The sequence below is a fragment of the Chlorocebus sabaeus genome, chromosome 16 (genome assembly GCF_047675955.1).
Source record: "Chlorocebus sabaeus isolate Y175 chromosome 16, mChlSab1.0.hap1, whole genome shotgun sequence".
NCBI lineage: Eukaryota > Metazoa > Chordata > Mammalia > Primates > Cercopithecidae > Chlorocebus > Chlorocebus sabaeus.
Genome location: NC_132919.1, coordinates 11784622 through 11801449, shown reverse-complemented (window position 1 = coordinate 11801449; position 16828 = coordinate 11784622). Strand labels below are relative to the sequence as shown.

The window sequence follows — 16828 nt, the reverse complement described above, 5'->3', positions numbered from 1 at the left end:
GCTCTTCACAAATTGACTTATTACATAATACTCCTCTTCATCCATGGTAATATTGCTTATTTAAAAATATAGTTTGATTTTTATATAGCCTCTACAACTTCCTTTCGATTAGTTTTTATATTATTTTTTTTTCTCATCTTTTTCTTCTCACTTGTGTTTAGCTTAATATGTGAAGTTTTTTTGTTCTTTGCTTTCGTGGTCATCTGTGCTGAAAGAGTTAAGAGGCAAGCTTGAGACTGCTATCCTTAGAAATGCCTGCTAGCACGGTTGGCCTGTGGCTGGCATCTAGAAACTTAGCGCCTCGTTAACGGTTAATAGAAAAGAGTGGTTGACTATATCCAGACTGTGCAAACAATTTGGTTTACACTGAATACCTACTTCCTATTTGGAAGCATGGGATTTTGGAATGTGCTAGACAGAGGGTGCCTATGTGACCAGCTCCTTATAAAATCCTTGGGTGCTGGGGTCTCTAATGGAATTCCCTGGGCAGAAATGTTACACACATGTTACTCCATTTCCAGTGCTGGAGAGAGGATGCACTCTATGTGATCCTTCATGAGGGGGAGGCAGCATATGGAGACCTGTACATGGATTTCTCCTGACTCCACCTATGTCTTTTTCCTTTATGATCTGGCTATGTGTGTATTCTTACTAAAGCACCATAACAAATTTTAGCCATATGTATTAATACAATCATATGCTGAAACTCATGAGTCCTTCTAGCAAATCTCCAAATGTAGGAGTGGTCTGGAGACAGGACTCCGGACATAACAGCCTATAGCTAGGTCTTGCTTTTTAAAATTGGATCTGGCAGTTCTAATCAGTACCCTGGGCACTTAAGCCATTTATATTTAATGTAGTTACCAATACAGTAATTACAATAATTGTAGATAATTTATTTTATGGCTGCTTTTATGACAAACTTTTTTTTTCCTGTAAAGTGTCAAATAGTAAATAAATATTACAGGCTTTGTGGGCCACATGGTCTCTACTGACACTACTCATTCTGCTATTGTAGCACAAAATAGCCATAGACATTGTATAAATGAATGATTGTGGCTGTGTTCCAATGTTTACTTGCCAAAACAGGTTGTGGGCTAGATTTGGTCTGTTGGCCAAGAGTTTGCTGAATGCTACTCTAGGATTTACAATACATATCTCTAACTCATCACACCCTAACTTCAAAATTATACCACTCCACATATGGTGTAAGAATCATATACAATATGCTTCTATTTCTCTCCTCTCATTTTTCATGCTGTTGTTGGCATACATTTTGGTTTTACATATGCTTAAAGCCCACAGTAAATTTTTATTATTTTTGTTTTAAACAGTCTATTATTTTTAAAAAAAGATTTTGGATGAGTAAAACTGTCTTTCATGTTACTCATATATTTACCATCTGTGGAGACCATTATTTCTTTGTTCAGATCCAAATTTCCATATGATATCATTTTCTTTCTTTCTAAGAAATTTCTTTCTTTTTTTTTTTTTTTTGAGACAGAGTCTTGCACTGTTGCCCAGGCTGGAGTGCACTGGCATGATCTTGGCTCACTACAACCTCCGCCTCCCGGGTTCTAAGAAATTTCTTTAACATTTCTTGTACCACAGGCGTGCTGGCTATGAATTATCTCAGTTGTCTGAAAACATCTTTACTTAGTTTTCTTTTTTGAAAGCTATTTTTTCCTGGGCAAAGAATTCTAAGTTTACAGTTTTTTTTTTTCTTTTAGTACTTTAATGATAGTTCTCCACTTTCTTCTGACTTGCACAGCTTCTGACAAGAAGTCTGCCATCATTCTTTTCTTTGATCCTTTAAATATAATTTTAATTTTTCTCCTCTTGCTGCTTTAAAAATTTTTCTTTATCCCTGGGTTTCAGCAGTTTTATTATGAGGTGTATTTACAATGTTTTCATTAGGCTTATTCTGCATGGGGCTTGTTGAGCTTTTTGTACCTATAGGTTTTGTGGTTTTCATCAAATTTGCAAAACTGTGGCCCTTATTTCTTCAAATGGTTTTTTTGGCCCCCCTTCTCTATCAGCAACCCCATCCTTTTGGGACGCCAATTACAAGTATGTTAGATCACTTGATTCCATCCTACAGGACCTAGTGATTTGTTTACTTTTTTCAATTTTTTCATCATTTTAGATATTTTTATTGCTGTGTATTCATGGTTATTGATATTTTCTCCTGCAGTGCCTACTCAGCTGCAAATTCTCCGAAGTTCATTTTTCATATCAATATTGTATTTTTCATCTCTACAAATTCCATTTGGGTCTTTTAATAAATATCTTACATGTTTTACATTATCATACTCTTGTTTTCTTCTAGCTTCTTGAATATGTGGTGCAAACTTAAAATAGTTGTTTTAACATCTTTGTTTTCCATTGTCTCTGTCATTTCTGGCTCCATTTCAACGGATCGCACTTTCTCCTGGCTGTGTATTCCTACTTCTTTACGTGGCTGTAATTTGTTTACTCTGTGTCAGGCACTGTGAATTTTACATTATTGCGTGCTGAATTTTGTTATACTCCTTTAAACAGTGGTGGAATTTATTTTTGGTCAGCAGTTAATTGACTTGAAATCAATGGATCTGTTGGTGACTTGCATTTAAGTTTGTTAGGCTGGGGTCAGACCAGTTTTTAGTCTAGGTTCAATGTAGCCCCATTACTAAGCTGATACACTTCTGAGAATTCTCCCTGACACCTCATATTTTTTGAGTTATTTCTGCTCTGGCTAGTAGGAACACAAACTATTCTCAGCGCTTTGTGAACTCTGAGAATTGCTCTCTGTACTTTTTTTTCTGGTGGTTCCTTCTCAGCCTTGGGTAGTTTCCTCTCACTCATGTGCAGAGCCACAGTCTCAAGAGGATTCCTTCTGTGGATCTCTTGAGCTCTTTCTCTGTGCAGCTCCCCACCTTAGTACTTTACTCTGCAAATTCTACATCTTCCCAGTTCAGCAAGACTGTGGGACTCTTTTGGGTTCCTGAACTATAACCTGTAGCTTGTAGAATGAAGGCCTCACATCTCTTATTTCCTTTCTCTCAAGTATCATAGTCTTATTCTGCCTGTTGTTTCATATCTGAAAACTGATATTTTTCATAGCTTGTCTAATTTTCTAGCAGTTTAAGGTAGAAAGATAAATCTGGCTTGTTGGTCATAAGCAGAAGGCCACGAGTTACTTTTAAGCACTGCTTCAATAATACTTTTCAGAGTTACTACCACAATTATAAATTTTCCTTTTAAAATTTGTTCCTTTCTCTGTTTAGGCCAAAAAATAAATCTAAGTATGTAAATGGAATTATTCAAAAACTTAAAACTCACCATGAATCCATTGCACTAACTTTTAGTGGACTGATTATAATGTATGTGTGTGTAACTTTTCAAATCCCTTATTTATAAAAGGGAAGCCCATTGAATCCTTTTCAGGCTACAGAGTATTTGCATTGGTGAGCAAACACATTATTTTAAACAGAAAGACGCATCCTGAGGAGTGAACAGATGTAGCTGACCTCCCTCCCTTTGCTCAGACCCATGGTAAACAGAGAGAGAGCTATACCAGCCTTTTTTCCTCCGGAAATCTATAGCAATTAGAAGAGAGAGTCTTTGCTTGAGGAGTTTACAGTTTAGCTGGGGAAGGAGGGTTTGTATTCATGGAAAAGGCTTGGGAGATAACTTAATAGCAATCATAAAGAAATGCAGGCATAAGTACATATTAATCCAGGAATAATGCTGGATCTATGTACTGCAGAGGTATAGAAGAGGTAAGTAAACGCAGTCAAGTTGGATCAGTCATGGAAAGGCTTACATATGACACATTTGCAAGTGTGTTTTTATTTTATTTTTTTAGAGAGACTTGAAAAACTGAAGATTTTAATGAAACATTGCATAGCACAGATTCTCTTCCCAAATTTCACCCATGTATTCCTTTCAAAATGTGGAACTAAATGGTCAAAACTCTTAGGGAGATGAAGGTGAGTGGGAAGGGGAGGTTAATTTAAAATCTGTCTGCTTTTCAAGGTGAGGGGCTCTTCTAGATGTCTGGGCTTGGTGATGCAAACAAGACCAATGGCAACCTCATTTTCTTACCCAGAATTCCTACTAAGGTTCACTAGAATTACTATGAACTCAGAAATCAGGGGTGGGCATGCTGGGAATTCATATCACAGCGTATAATCTGGGATATGTCAGTAACTCTTTACTATTTCCATCATGGCAAGTTTTCACCTGCTAAGAATGTGAGGTATCAGCTCTCCCACTCGCAAAAGCCCTAGTGGATTACCCAAGGTTGCGGTTATTCTTCCCTGAACCTCCTTGCTATTTAAATTATAAGAGAACCTAAAACAGTGCCCAGTGTAGGCAGCCTTCTACCACCGGCTAAAAACATTTCTGGCTAAGGCTCTTTCTTTCTTAAGAACACACCTGCATTCAGTGGGAACTGGGAATGCAGGTGTGTTTTTAAGAAAGAAACAGCCTTAGCCAGGGAAAGACGCTAGGGGATGGCTATTGGAGACACGTGTCAAGACAGCCTGGAGCCCGCACTGCGGCAGAGGCGGCGGTGGCTGAAGCGCGTTGCCTTCTAGGGAGGCAGGAGGCATCCCAGATCAGTGGTTGTCGGCACTTCTTTTCTAACATACATGGTGGATTATGCCCATTAACAGGACATACTCCCAATGTCCAGTAGCTCTGATACCACCTCACTTCTCCCATTTATGAACGAGAATCGGAATCAGGTGAGTGAGAGTGAAAGGAGGGGCAAAAGCAAGGTAAAGCCACTGATGCCCCTTGAGGCCTGAGCAGCACAAAAGGGCTGTGGGTTGGTGGCTGGTAGAACCACTGAGTCTGGGTACAGGAGGCTCCAACGGTAAGTCAGACTAATGCAGCAACTTCTCTTAGGGGAGAAGCTGCAGGGTGGACAGCTGAGAAAACCCACTGCTATGGACTGGGCTGTGTCCCTGGCAAATTCATACGTTGAAGCCCCAACCCTCCATGTGACTGTATTGGAAATAGAGTCTTTAAAGAGGTAATTAAGGTTAAGTGACATCATACGGATGAAGGGCTAATCTGATAGGACTTTCGCCTTATAAGAAGAGGAAGAAATCTCTCAGTCTCTCTCCTACTTTCCCCTTTTCTTGCTCCGCCTCCCTGCCATTTGAGAACACAGAGAGGAGACACCTCTCTATAAGCCCAGAAGAGAGCCCTCACCAGAAACCAAATTTGCCAGTGCTTGACCTTAGACTTTCAGCCTCCAGAACTGTGAGAAATAAATGTCTGTTATTTAAGCCACACCATCTGTGGTATTTTGTTATAGCAGCCATACCTGACTAATACAGCCCTGGAGAAGAGAACCAGGAGAGAGATCAGTGGGAAAAGTAATTGCTGTGAATAGAAAAAAAAAAAAAATGGCCTTTAAGGGCTACAAGCCATTTTAGGAGAGAGGGGCTGAAATTCACCTTTAGGGGGAGGATGAAATATTGTGCTTTACGGGGAAACTACCTGATACTCTCTTTAGCAAACACAGCTATAAGGCAAGTGCTTACCCATTGTCCCTGGCCTTACATTACAGGACTCAAATACATATACTTTAGGTCTACGGTGTCTCATACAGTAGCCACTAACCACATGTGGCTATTTAAGTGCAAGTGAATTAAAATTACAAAATTAAAAATTGAGAGCTGGGCACAGTGGCTCATGCCTATAATCTTGGCCCTTTGGGAAGCCAGGTCAGGAGGATCACTTGAGCCCAGGAGTATGAAACCAGCCTAGGAAACACAGTGAAGCCTGGTATCTACAAAAAAATAAAGAATTAGCTGGGTGTATTGGTGCACGCCTATAATCCCAGCTCCTCAGGTGGCTGAGACAGGAGGATTGCTTGAGGCCAGGAGTTTGTAGACCAGTCTTGGCAACATAGTGAGACCCTATCTTGAAGAAAAAAAAAATTAAAAATTTGGCTGGGCACAGTGGCTCATGCCTGTAATCCCAGCAATTTGGGAGGCTGAGGTGGGTGGGTGACGAGGTCAGGAGTTCGAGACTAGCCTGACTAACATGGAGAAACCCCCATCTCTACTAAAATTACAAAAATTAGCCAGGCTTGGTGGCGGGCGCCTGTAATCCCAGCTACTCAGGAGGCTGAGGCAGGAGAATCACTTGAACCTGGAAGGTGGAGGTTGCATGAGCCAAGATCCCGCCACTGCACTTCAACCTGGTCGATAGAGCAAAACTCCATCTTAAAAAAAAAAAAAAAAAAAAATTAAAAATTCAGTTTCTTTGTCACATCAGTTACATTTCATGTGCTCAATAGCCACATGCGATCTTATTAGCACAGATATAGACTGTCTTTACCATCCCGGGAAGCTCTGGGGGATGATGGCATTTTAGGCAGAAAGGCGAAGTCTTCTGTTTGGTAATGTAAACTATTATGCATGTTTTTGCCAAAGCTACGTTAATTTTTTTTTTTTTTTTAAACAGAGTCTTGCTCTGTTGCCCAGGCTGGAGTGCAGTGGCATGATCTTTGCTCACTGCAACCTCTACCTTCCAGGTTCAAGCAATTCTTGTGCCTCAGCCATCCAAGTAGCTGGGATTACAGGCATGAGCCACCATGCCTGGCTAATTTTTGTATTTCCAGTAGAGATGGGATTTTACCATGCTGGCCAGGCTGGTCTCAAACTCCTGGCCTCAAGTGATCCACCTGCCTAGGCCTCCCAAAGTGCTAGGATTACAGGTGTGAGCCACCGTGCCTGGCCTACGTTAAAAACTACAAATGACAGTTTTAATACAAATTTTTATGTGCATACAATCCACTACTTGCTTGCCAACCTTTGGTTAAGAAGATGCGTTGAAAAGTCGTGACTCACTTCAAAAGTGAAATGAGTCCAATGGACATTTAAAAAAAAATACAGGCCATACTGTATTCATTTTTCCCTTTAGAATAAAAACTTTAAGAAGTTTCAATGGCCAATTAACTTCCATGGTTATAAAATGCCTTTACAAACCATACAGCAAAATATAGTTCTACTAAATTTGCTTCTATACAAAATTGGTTGGGGTTGTATGAAATTTGGGTGCATCTGTGGAAACATACTGTGAATGTCGTCTGTCCTGTGAGTTGATAGGGGAATAAAGGCCCCATTCTGGAGTCGCCCTGTAACATGACTCAACAGAACTCCTAAGGTATCAGGTTGTGCACTGCTGGCGGTACACTGGACTAAGTGTGACGGAAATGTCCTGGTCGTTTGGGATGTGCTTTGAGGACTGGGCCAGACAGAGGCAGATACAGATGAACTCAGATGGAGCCCTGGACTCAGAAGTCCTTTGTTTCTGGTCATTTCTGTGGGCTAAGTCAATAGCGCACTCTCTGTTACCATCCCTCATACAGAGATGTGCCATTTCTGAAAACAGTGAAGCCATGCAAACTGTTTCTATAAGTTTTGTTATAGGAAGAGATACTGTGCTTGAAAAAAGTTTAAAGTAGCCAGGCACAGTGGCTCATGCCTGTAATTCCAACACTTTGGGTCGAGGGGGAGGAGAGTTTGAGGCCAGTAGTTGGAGACCAGCCTGGCAACATAGTGAGACCCCATCTCTACAAAAATAAAAACAAAAAGTTAGTTGGGTGTGGTTGTGTGCCCCCATAGTTCTAGCTACGCATGTGGCTGAGGTGGGAAGATCTCTTGAACCATGAGGACAGCACCACACTCCAATCTGGGCAATGGAGAAAGACTCCATCTCTGAAAACAAAAAACAGTTTAAAATATATGCAACACAAAGGGGTTTTAGGGCAGTGGAACTACTTTGTATGATACTGTAATGGTGGACACAAGTTATTAATTATTTGTCCAAATCCATGGAAAGTCTAACACTAAGAATGAACCCCAAGGTAAACTATGAACTCTGGGTGATGATGATGTATGAGTATAGATTCATCAGTTATAAGAAATGTACCACTCTGGTGTTGAATTTGAGAGTCGAGGGGGGATAATTTGTCTTTGAGGACAGCAGACACATGGGAAATCTCCACACCTTCTGTGCAATTTTGCTGTGAACTTAAAATTACTCTGAAAATAAGATCTAATAAATTTAGAAATATATGCAGTACTTAATTTTTAACACCCTGCAGAAATCTAAAATCATTTTGAAAGCAGAGGACATAATATGTGTAACTTGGCTTTCTTAAAAATTTCTCACATCTGCTTATAATAAGATTATAATGTATTCTGACAATAATTTTACACATACTAATTGAATGTGCAAGTGATGGAACTCTAAAGAATATTCTGTCTCTCAGCTTGTCAATGAAGCAGGGACAGCCCTGGAGAAGAGAACCAGGAGTCATTTAGGAAAAGAAGAAAATAAAAAATCATTGGCTGGGCACAGTGGCTCAGGCCTGTAATCCCAGCACTTTGGGAGGTCAAGGCGGGTGGATCACGAGGTCAGGAGTTCAAGACCAGCCTGGCCAACATGGTGAAACCCCATCTCTACGAAATACAAAAAATTAGCTGGGTGTTGTGGGAGGCGCCTATAATCCCAGCTACTCAGGAGTCTGAGGCAGGAGAATTGCTTGAACCTGGGAGGTAGAAGTTGCAGTGAGCTGAGATCGTGCCATTGCACTCCAGCCTGGACAACAAGAGCGAAACTCCGTCTCAAAAAAAAAAAAAAAAAAGGTCTCAAGCTATACTAAGCAAAGACACCTACTTATGTTCATTCAACCAGTTTCCTAAACTCCTCTGGCCTGAATCCCGTTTAACAGCGATTGATAGTCACACTTACTTGTTCACAGGTCAAGAGTCAATGAAAAGAAAACTTAAAACACTGGACCCTGTGCTCAAGAAAATGCTGCATTTCAGGGTCTACAGGATGCTTCCTTGGTTTTGGCATTGCAGGGAGAACTACAGGCTGGGTGACCCCTTTTCAGGATAGGAGGGCTATCTGGCTGTGACTTTAACCCTTTCATTCGTCCCTATCAATAAATGCTTTCATAATCTTTCTTTGGCATAATACAGAGTGGAAACCTCATTTTTCCTGTAGGTCTTCATTCTTTTTAAGTCAGGGAGCTTGTTAAAAGCTTGGATTCATAGGCTGTAGTCCAAACTAAGGACTCGTACCTCTGGGAGTGAGGCCAGGTACCTCCGTATGAAAAGGGCGCCTCTGGTATGTCTGAAGCGGCTGTTGCCCTGGGCTCACGGTCGTGCAGCGGGCGTTCAGTCCACAGAGGGCCAGGGGCCAGGGCAGCAGCACCCAGGGCCTCCCTCCTGGAGGGGCTCCATGCTGTAACCTGTCCTGAGGCTTAGCTCCTCTCTGCTTTTTCTTCTCTATGAAGATGTTCTTTGCAAGGAGCTTTCATTTGTTTAAGACACTGGGAGCTGAGAGTATGGGAAGAAGTGAAAGTGATAAGGGTCCTACTCCTTCCAGGCTGGCTTCCAGGCTGGGTTGGCAGCAGCCTTTCTCTTCAGGTATTCTGGTAGAGCACTGGAAAGCCAAAGGCATATGGGCCAGGATAGCTGCCCAGTGAGTGGGGATTAAAGGGCCATAGCACGGGCCACCCGTCCAGATCTTCACTATTAAGTCAACACACAGTGCATCAGAATAAAGAGCCAGAGCAGGCCGGGTGCGGTGGCTCACTCCTGTCATCCCAGCACTTTGGGAGGCTGAGGCAGGTGGATCACTTGAGGTCAGGAGTTCGAGACCAGCCTGGCCAACATGGTGAAACCTCATCTCTACTAAAAAATACAAAAATTACCTGGGCATGGTGGCAGGCGCCTGTAATCCCAGCTACTCGGGAGGAGGCTGAAGCAGGAGAACAGCTTGAACCCAGGAGGTGGAGGTTGCAGTGAGCTGAGATTGTGCCACTGCACTCCAGCCTGGGTGAAAGAGCAACAGTCCATCAAAAAAAAAAAAAAAAAAAAAAAAAAAAAAAAGCCAGTTTAGATCCCCAGTCGGCAAGCCAGACTTTAAACTTGAACAACTGCACATCTTTAGAAATAGATTTTGTGAATCAGGAGGAGCAATCAACCACCGAAGCATAGGAAAAAAAGCCTGATGTCATCACACGTTTGAATGATAAAAATCAGTTCCTGGCCAGGTGTGGTGGCTCACACCTGTAATCCCAGAACTTTGGGAGGCCGAGGTGAGTGGATCACAAGGTCAGGAGTTTGAGACCTGGCCAATATGGTGAAACCCCATCTCTACTAAAAAAAATTCAAGAATTAGATATACTGAGTTAAATAAAAGTTAAATTCACCTGTTTGGTTTTTTACTTTCAAAATGTGAATTCCAGGAAAATTTTAATTACCTATGTGGCTGTCATATGTGGTTTGCATTCTATTTCATTTAGGCACTGCATATCTTAGATGGAGCCATGGCCAGCCCAGAATCTGGGAGGGGCTGGGAACTAATTTTTGGTTTTTTTTGGGAGACAGAGTCTTGCTCTGTTGCCCAGGCTGGAGTACAGTGGCGTGATCTTGGATCACTGCAACCTCTGCCTCCTGGGTTCACGCCATTCTCCTGCCTCAACCTCCCGAGTAGCTGGGACTACAGAGGCCAGCCACCATGCCCGGCTAATTTTTTTGTATTTTTAGTAAAGACGGGGTTTCACCATATTGGCCAGGCTGGTTTCAAGCTCCTGACCTTGAGATCCACCCACCTCGGTCTCCCAAAGTGCTGGGATTACAGGTGTGAGCCACCGCGCCTGGCCAGGAACTAATTTTTATCATTCAAACGTGTGATGACATCAGGCTTTTTTTTCTAAGCTTCAGTGGTTGATTGCCCCTCCTGATTGATAAAATCTGTTTCTAAAGATGTGAAGCTGTTCAGGTTTAAAGTCTGGCTTGCTGACCGGGGATCTAATCTGGCTCTTTGTTTTTTTTTTGAGATGGACTGTTGCTCTTTCACCCAGGCTGGAGTGCAGTGGCGCGATCTCGGCTCACTGCAACCTCCGCCTCCTGGGTTCAAGCTATTCTCCTGCCTCAGCCTCCCAAGTAGCTGGAACTACAGGCACCCACCACCATGCGTGGCTAATTTTTGTATTTTTTAGTAGAGATGAGGTTTCACCATGTTGGCCAGGCTGGTCTTGATCTCCTGACCTCGTGGTCCGCCCATCTCGGCCTCCCAAAGTGCTGGGATGACAGGCGTGAGCCACCGCGCCCAGTATAAAGTGATTGTTAAACAAAGAAAGTGAAGAAGGAAAACCTCAAGCAGAATTTCCTCTTCCCCCTCCCCCCTGCCAGGTAAGCTGGTCAGCAAAGCCAAGCACGCCTTCCACCAGTGTTCCGGGAAGAACTCGGAGCTGACGTTCCTCGCTGCTCCATCTGAGGGACTTGCCCTACTCGGGCCCTCCACCTCTCACTCACAGGCCAGACCATCCTGCGAACTCCTCCTGCCAAGTCACCTGCTTTGCCTGTTTTCCCTGCTGTTCTTCTTTCTGGCCAGCTCAGCTTTATCCCTTCCCTAGACTTAAAACTCTCTTCTCTGAACTCTGCTGCCATCCCCTTTGCACCTTCATTTTGCCATGAATACCACCGTCCTAACTTTTTCTTTTGCCTCTTACCTTCATGCTGTACTTCCCAAACTTGAGTCATCAAAAGAATTTCCGGGCTGGTGATGAAACATTACGGATTTCTAGGCCCCACCCCCAGAGGTTGGTAGGACTGGAGCCTGGAGATGGGAACATGTGATAGAACTTCCGGAGAGTCTGAGGACCAGGCCAGCTTGGGGGACGGTCCTAAGGAGAGTCCGGGATTCATGACAGCAAGTTTGAATGGAAATTGCTCTGTCTGTCTTCCTTTCACAGCGGGACCAGTAGACAAAGGTCCCGGCTGTTTTGCTGTCATTGTTTTGTCACCTTTTGGAAGTTCACCCTATCACTGTTGCTCACCTGAGTGGGCCTGTAGCTGCGGCCAAACCATGTTAACTCTGAGAACAGACCGTGGGCTGCTGTGCTCTGTGCCTCTAGGAGCCCCTGCCTTTTATGATCACCTGTCACAATCCTCCCCTTCCTCTGGAACCCCATGAATGCCACTTCTTCCCTGGGGCTTTCCTTACCCCACATACAAAACTTCTTTCTTCTTTCTTCTCCCACGTCTCTCTATGTGGCTCTTAATTAATTCTACCCTGCTTTATATCAGTGTGTGTGTGTTTCCCCACAAGACTGTCCTTCAAGGGAAGGCTCCCTTTCCAATCTCCTTTGCACCCTCCAGCAGGCAGTGCTGAGACTTGCCCAAGAGGCTCATCAATCAACATTACTTGAATCAGACTGAAAGACAAGACATCTGCCTCCCGCACCCTTCATCTTTGCCCAGGCAAGCTCTGAGATTCATGACTCCAAATGCAGCAAAGGCTCTCGGAAGAAAAATGAGTGAATGAATTGGAAATCGAATGGGTAAATAGGCTGTACCACATCACACAAGCTCCATAAGCCTTTAAAATGGCAGCACACCTGCTCAAGATAGTTACGGACATAGAGCTGCATACCTAAGTAATGGAACTGCGTTACACGACAGACAGACTTCTTATTTACTCTGTGGAATTTTGTCCTTCATTTGATTACAAGCCGGCACAGAATTTGGAAACGTTACCAAACATTGTCCATCTTCAACATTCCCTTCCTGTCTCTCCTTCCTTATTTCCTTCTACCCATGTGGAGGTGGGGTGGAGGAAGGAGAAAGAACATTAAGAGATTAAACAAACAAACAAACAAAAAACCCTAGCCTAGTTTTTTTTTTTTTTTTTTTTTGAGACGGAGTCTCGCTCTGTCGCCCAGGCTGGAGTGCAGTGGTGCAATCTTGGCTCACTGCAAGCTCCGCCTTCCGGGTTCACACCATTCTCCTGCCTCAGCCTCCCCAGCAGCTGGGACTACAGGCGCCCACCGCCATGCCCAGCTAATTTCTGCATTTTTAGTAGAGACGGGGTTTCACCATGTTAGCCAGGATGGTCTCGATCTCCTGACCTTGTGATCCGCCCGCTTCAACCTCCCAAAGTGCTGGGATTACAGACGTGAGCCCGGCCCTAACCTAGATTTTGCAGTCTGTTTCATCATCTATGTGACTCTGTGTGAAAAAACTCATACGTGTTTTTCCTATCCACATGTGACCCTGGCTGTTTAACCCCAAGAGCCAGACATGATGAAGGCGCCCGCGTGTTCCATACCTGGACTTCCAGGGCTTGTCTGAGTGTTCATTTACAATTCTTTTAATAAACAAGACAATGCAAACCAACAGCAGTCACCCTCCTCAGCTCCTCAAAGGCAGAAAGAGCTCCCATCTACCTGTCGTCTGGGTGAACAGTAATTAACAGGCTCTGTGCTAGGCATTTTACATCATCTCATGGTGAGGAAAGTAAAACTGGTAGTAGAAATAGTAGACTCTTTCCTTGTTGACAAGAAATGTCAAAGATTGTATAACACCTTGGTTCTTGCAGACAACCTCATGGCCAGACTTCGGTTTCTGGGGAGTAATACCTTTTGGGCACCTAGGATGCTGCAGGACAACTGCTCCCCAGCTTCCAGGTCCCCCAGTGCTCCTTCTTCCCCATAGGTTTCCAGCTGTGTCCTCTAGCAACGTCCCCACCATGCCTTACAAGACCGCACTCACCTTTAAGCCGAGCTCCAGCTCCCTCAGCGAGCGCTGCATCTCTCTGGTGAGGATATTCATCCGGCCACACTCCTGGAAGGCAACTACAATGTAGGGGGTGCGCTCCTCCACTTTGGCCATCAGTTCTGGGATGTTAAACTCGTCTGTCACCCGCTCCAATATTTCTTCCAGAAGTGCCTTGACCTGCCCCACAGAAGGAAACACAGCGTTAAGAAAGGGCTCTATTCTCCAGAAGGAATCCAGTTTCCTACAGTATGGGACCAGGGATGCCAATCATCCATCATCGGCTGCCCCTCCCCCTACCAACCTGGCCAAATGCTTGCCTGTTTGTCCAGGTCAACTGATTCAGGTCTGAGGACTGACTAATCACAGTAGGACCTCTTCATAGGCTGGCCAAGTTGGCTAGGACTGGCATGGCTAGCGTAATAAGATGAACACAGATACCTCTCTAAGAATTTGGAGTTGAAAAACTCAGAGGCTGACCCAGTTGACTGTGGGAATCGAACTAGAAAGCCATAAGACAGACTTGGGCCAAAAGTTGGCCCCTGTGGGCCATGTGAAGCTGAAGTGATGAGCCGCAATGATAAATCTATCTATATCCAGATACAGTATATCCATATACAGTTATAAATAATATCTATCTATCAATCATCTATCCATCTATCTAATCTGTCAATCATCCATCTATCTATCTATCTATCTATCTATCTATCTATCTATCTATCTATCTACCTACCTACCTACCTACCTACCTACCTACCTACCTACCTACCTACCTATCTATCTATCTATCTGGCCATCCACTCAGTTCTCAGTTTCTATGAGGCAACACTGCAGTTTCTATCCTTGAGTTCTGGAAGAAACACCCTCATCTATCATGTAAACCTCCTGTTGTACCCCACAATTCTTTTCCCCACACAAACTGTCAGCTAATTAGATGAGCAGAGCTGGGACAACTAGGGTCTCTCTCCTGGAAAATTGGAACTGAGGGTCAGAGATTCTGAGTTAATTTGGGGCACTTGGAGGTTGAGTCTGCCATTGTGGAATAAATGAGTAAGCCCAGGAGGTCTGTCAGCAGAGAAAGAAAGATGAAACCATTGCAGACATAATAGACCACACAGCCAGCAGGGTGGGACAGAGGGAGAGAGGGGAGGGAGGGAGTGAGCGAGCGAGCACCAGTCCCTTTCTGGAGTCCTGAGAGCTGAGCTCTAGGTGCCTGTGGAGGATATCTGTTGTTTTTGTCTGTTCATTATCTCTCTTTCCTTCTAGGAACAATTCCCTATCTCCTTTGTGAAACTACGTCTTCCTCATTGTTTTATGTTTATGTTTAGTCACTGGGCCCAGTTTCCCCTGAACCAAGTTAGGCCAATCAGATTATGTTTTCCAGGAGCACAACAAATTGAATCTCAAGCCTGGAATCCAAGGAACCACTGGCAGGAGGGAGGTGCCTGGAAAGGATGGTCTACCCTTCTTCCTGGGACTCTAGAGCCATCGTGATTTTTATCTGTTCTTAGCTTGACTCCCTTGATAGAATGAGCTATTTCTTGCCTAGTTAAGCAATGTTGGTGTCTATTGCTTACAACCAAGAAGGCCTGACAGAGTTAATAGTTCTGCCATGCATTACCCATGTGAACGTAAGCAAGTTGCTTAGGCCTCAATTTTCTCCAACTGTAAACACTTCCACGAGTGTCTTTTTTTCCACTCGTCCCCTTTCCCAACTCCCAGAGTTGATGTGAAGATCAAATCAAATGAGCTGATGAGTGTGGCTGTCTCCGAAAGCTGTAAAGAACTGTATAAGTGTAAAGGATGATAAATATTCACCTTGCCTTGTATTGTTAACATACAATGCCATCTCCAGGAAAAGAGCTGATGTTGGAAAAAAAAGAAAGTAAAAACCAATCACTCTGTCACGAATGGGTCTTTGGTGCTGTCATAGCAAAAACTGGAATCGGATTTTAATAGTACCTGAGAGCGGCTGCTGGGGGAGAAGACAAACGGCTAAAATTATATATATATTTTTTCTCTGGAGCAGAGTTTGAAAAAACAGCTCTGTATCAGTGAGCTTCCATTTGGACATGATTCACAAAAAGATGAAAAGATCATCTGGAGGTATTGTTCCAAAATACATAGGATGTGGGGACACAGAGTTCTGTTTCTTCTCTGATCAGACTGTCAAGGGTGTGGGGGCCTGAGAAGGGAGAGGGCTGATAGGGAAGGGCCCAGCTCCGCAGATATATGCAGAGCCCTCTTTTGCTCAAGGAACCCAGAGACTCTCAGATAGGAAGAGTGGGTTCCAAGGGATGGGGTCCACTTTATTTCCACAGACAAACACTTCTGCTTTCTTCCTTTTCAGAAAAGTAATAAATGCTTATCAGAAAAATCTAAACATTTCTGATACACATGATATGAGAAGCATAGTCCTCCCACAGTCTTAACTCTTCCCCCAGTGGGAGAAAAACACCGTTCGACTATTAGTTTTTTGGTATATATTCCTGCAGATGCCCTTGAGTGTACATAACTCTATTCCTCTGCCATCCATCCATCCATCCATCAACTACCTATCCATCAGCCATCTACCCATCACCCATCCATCCATTCATCCATCCATCAATTATCTATCCATCATCACCCATCTATCCATCATCCATCCATCCATCCATCCATCCATCCATCCATCCATCCATCCATCAATTATCTATCCATCATCACCCATCTATCCATCACCCATCCATCCATCCATCCATCCATCCATCCATCCATCCATCCATCTATCCATCCATCATCTATCCATCACCCATCCATCCATCAATCCACCCATCCATCCATCCATCCATCCATCCATCCATCCATCCATCCATCCATGTGTCTATCATGCCAGCCTCTCTTCTCTCTCCTCTTTAGCTATATACTAAAAATCCCCAGCTTCCCTTCATATAGATGTAAACATGTGAGCAGAATTAAGTCAAGAGTTCATGAGTGTAGGTGGAGCGTGCAACCTCTTGGTCATTTACTTCTTAACAACAAAATACTCTCTGGGCTTTGACTCTTTGTCCCTCATCTTGAGCTGGACAGCTCTGTGGACAGGAAGGAACATAGCTCATAGGAACATGTGAGCTATGTGAGAAATACCACCATGGCCAAATACTGGGATACTGCACAATCAGATGTGCACCCAGTAACTTGCCCACTTGTCCCATGCAGCACTGTGCATGGCAAGGAATCACAGTTTATATCATTTCGAAATACACACA

At 43.6% G+C, this 16828-nt stretch overlaps 1 protein-coding gene across 1 annotated transcript in view; it reads right to left on the bottom strand.

Moving 5' to 3' along the window:
* The window catches only part of DNAH9 (dynein axonemal heavy chain 9), a 372533-nt gene that overhangs the window by 13980 nt on the left and 341725 nt on the right, over nucleotides 1-16828 (bottom strand). The window contains exon 67 of the mRNA XM_008010391.3: nucleotides 13578-13760. Within this exon, the coding sequence (XP_008008582.3) occupies nucleotides 13578-13760 (183 nt within the window). The remainder of the gene's footprint in view (nucleotides 1-13577; nucleotides 13761-16828) is intronic.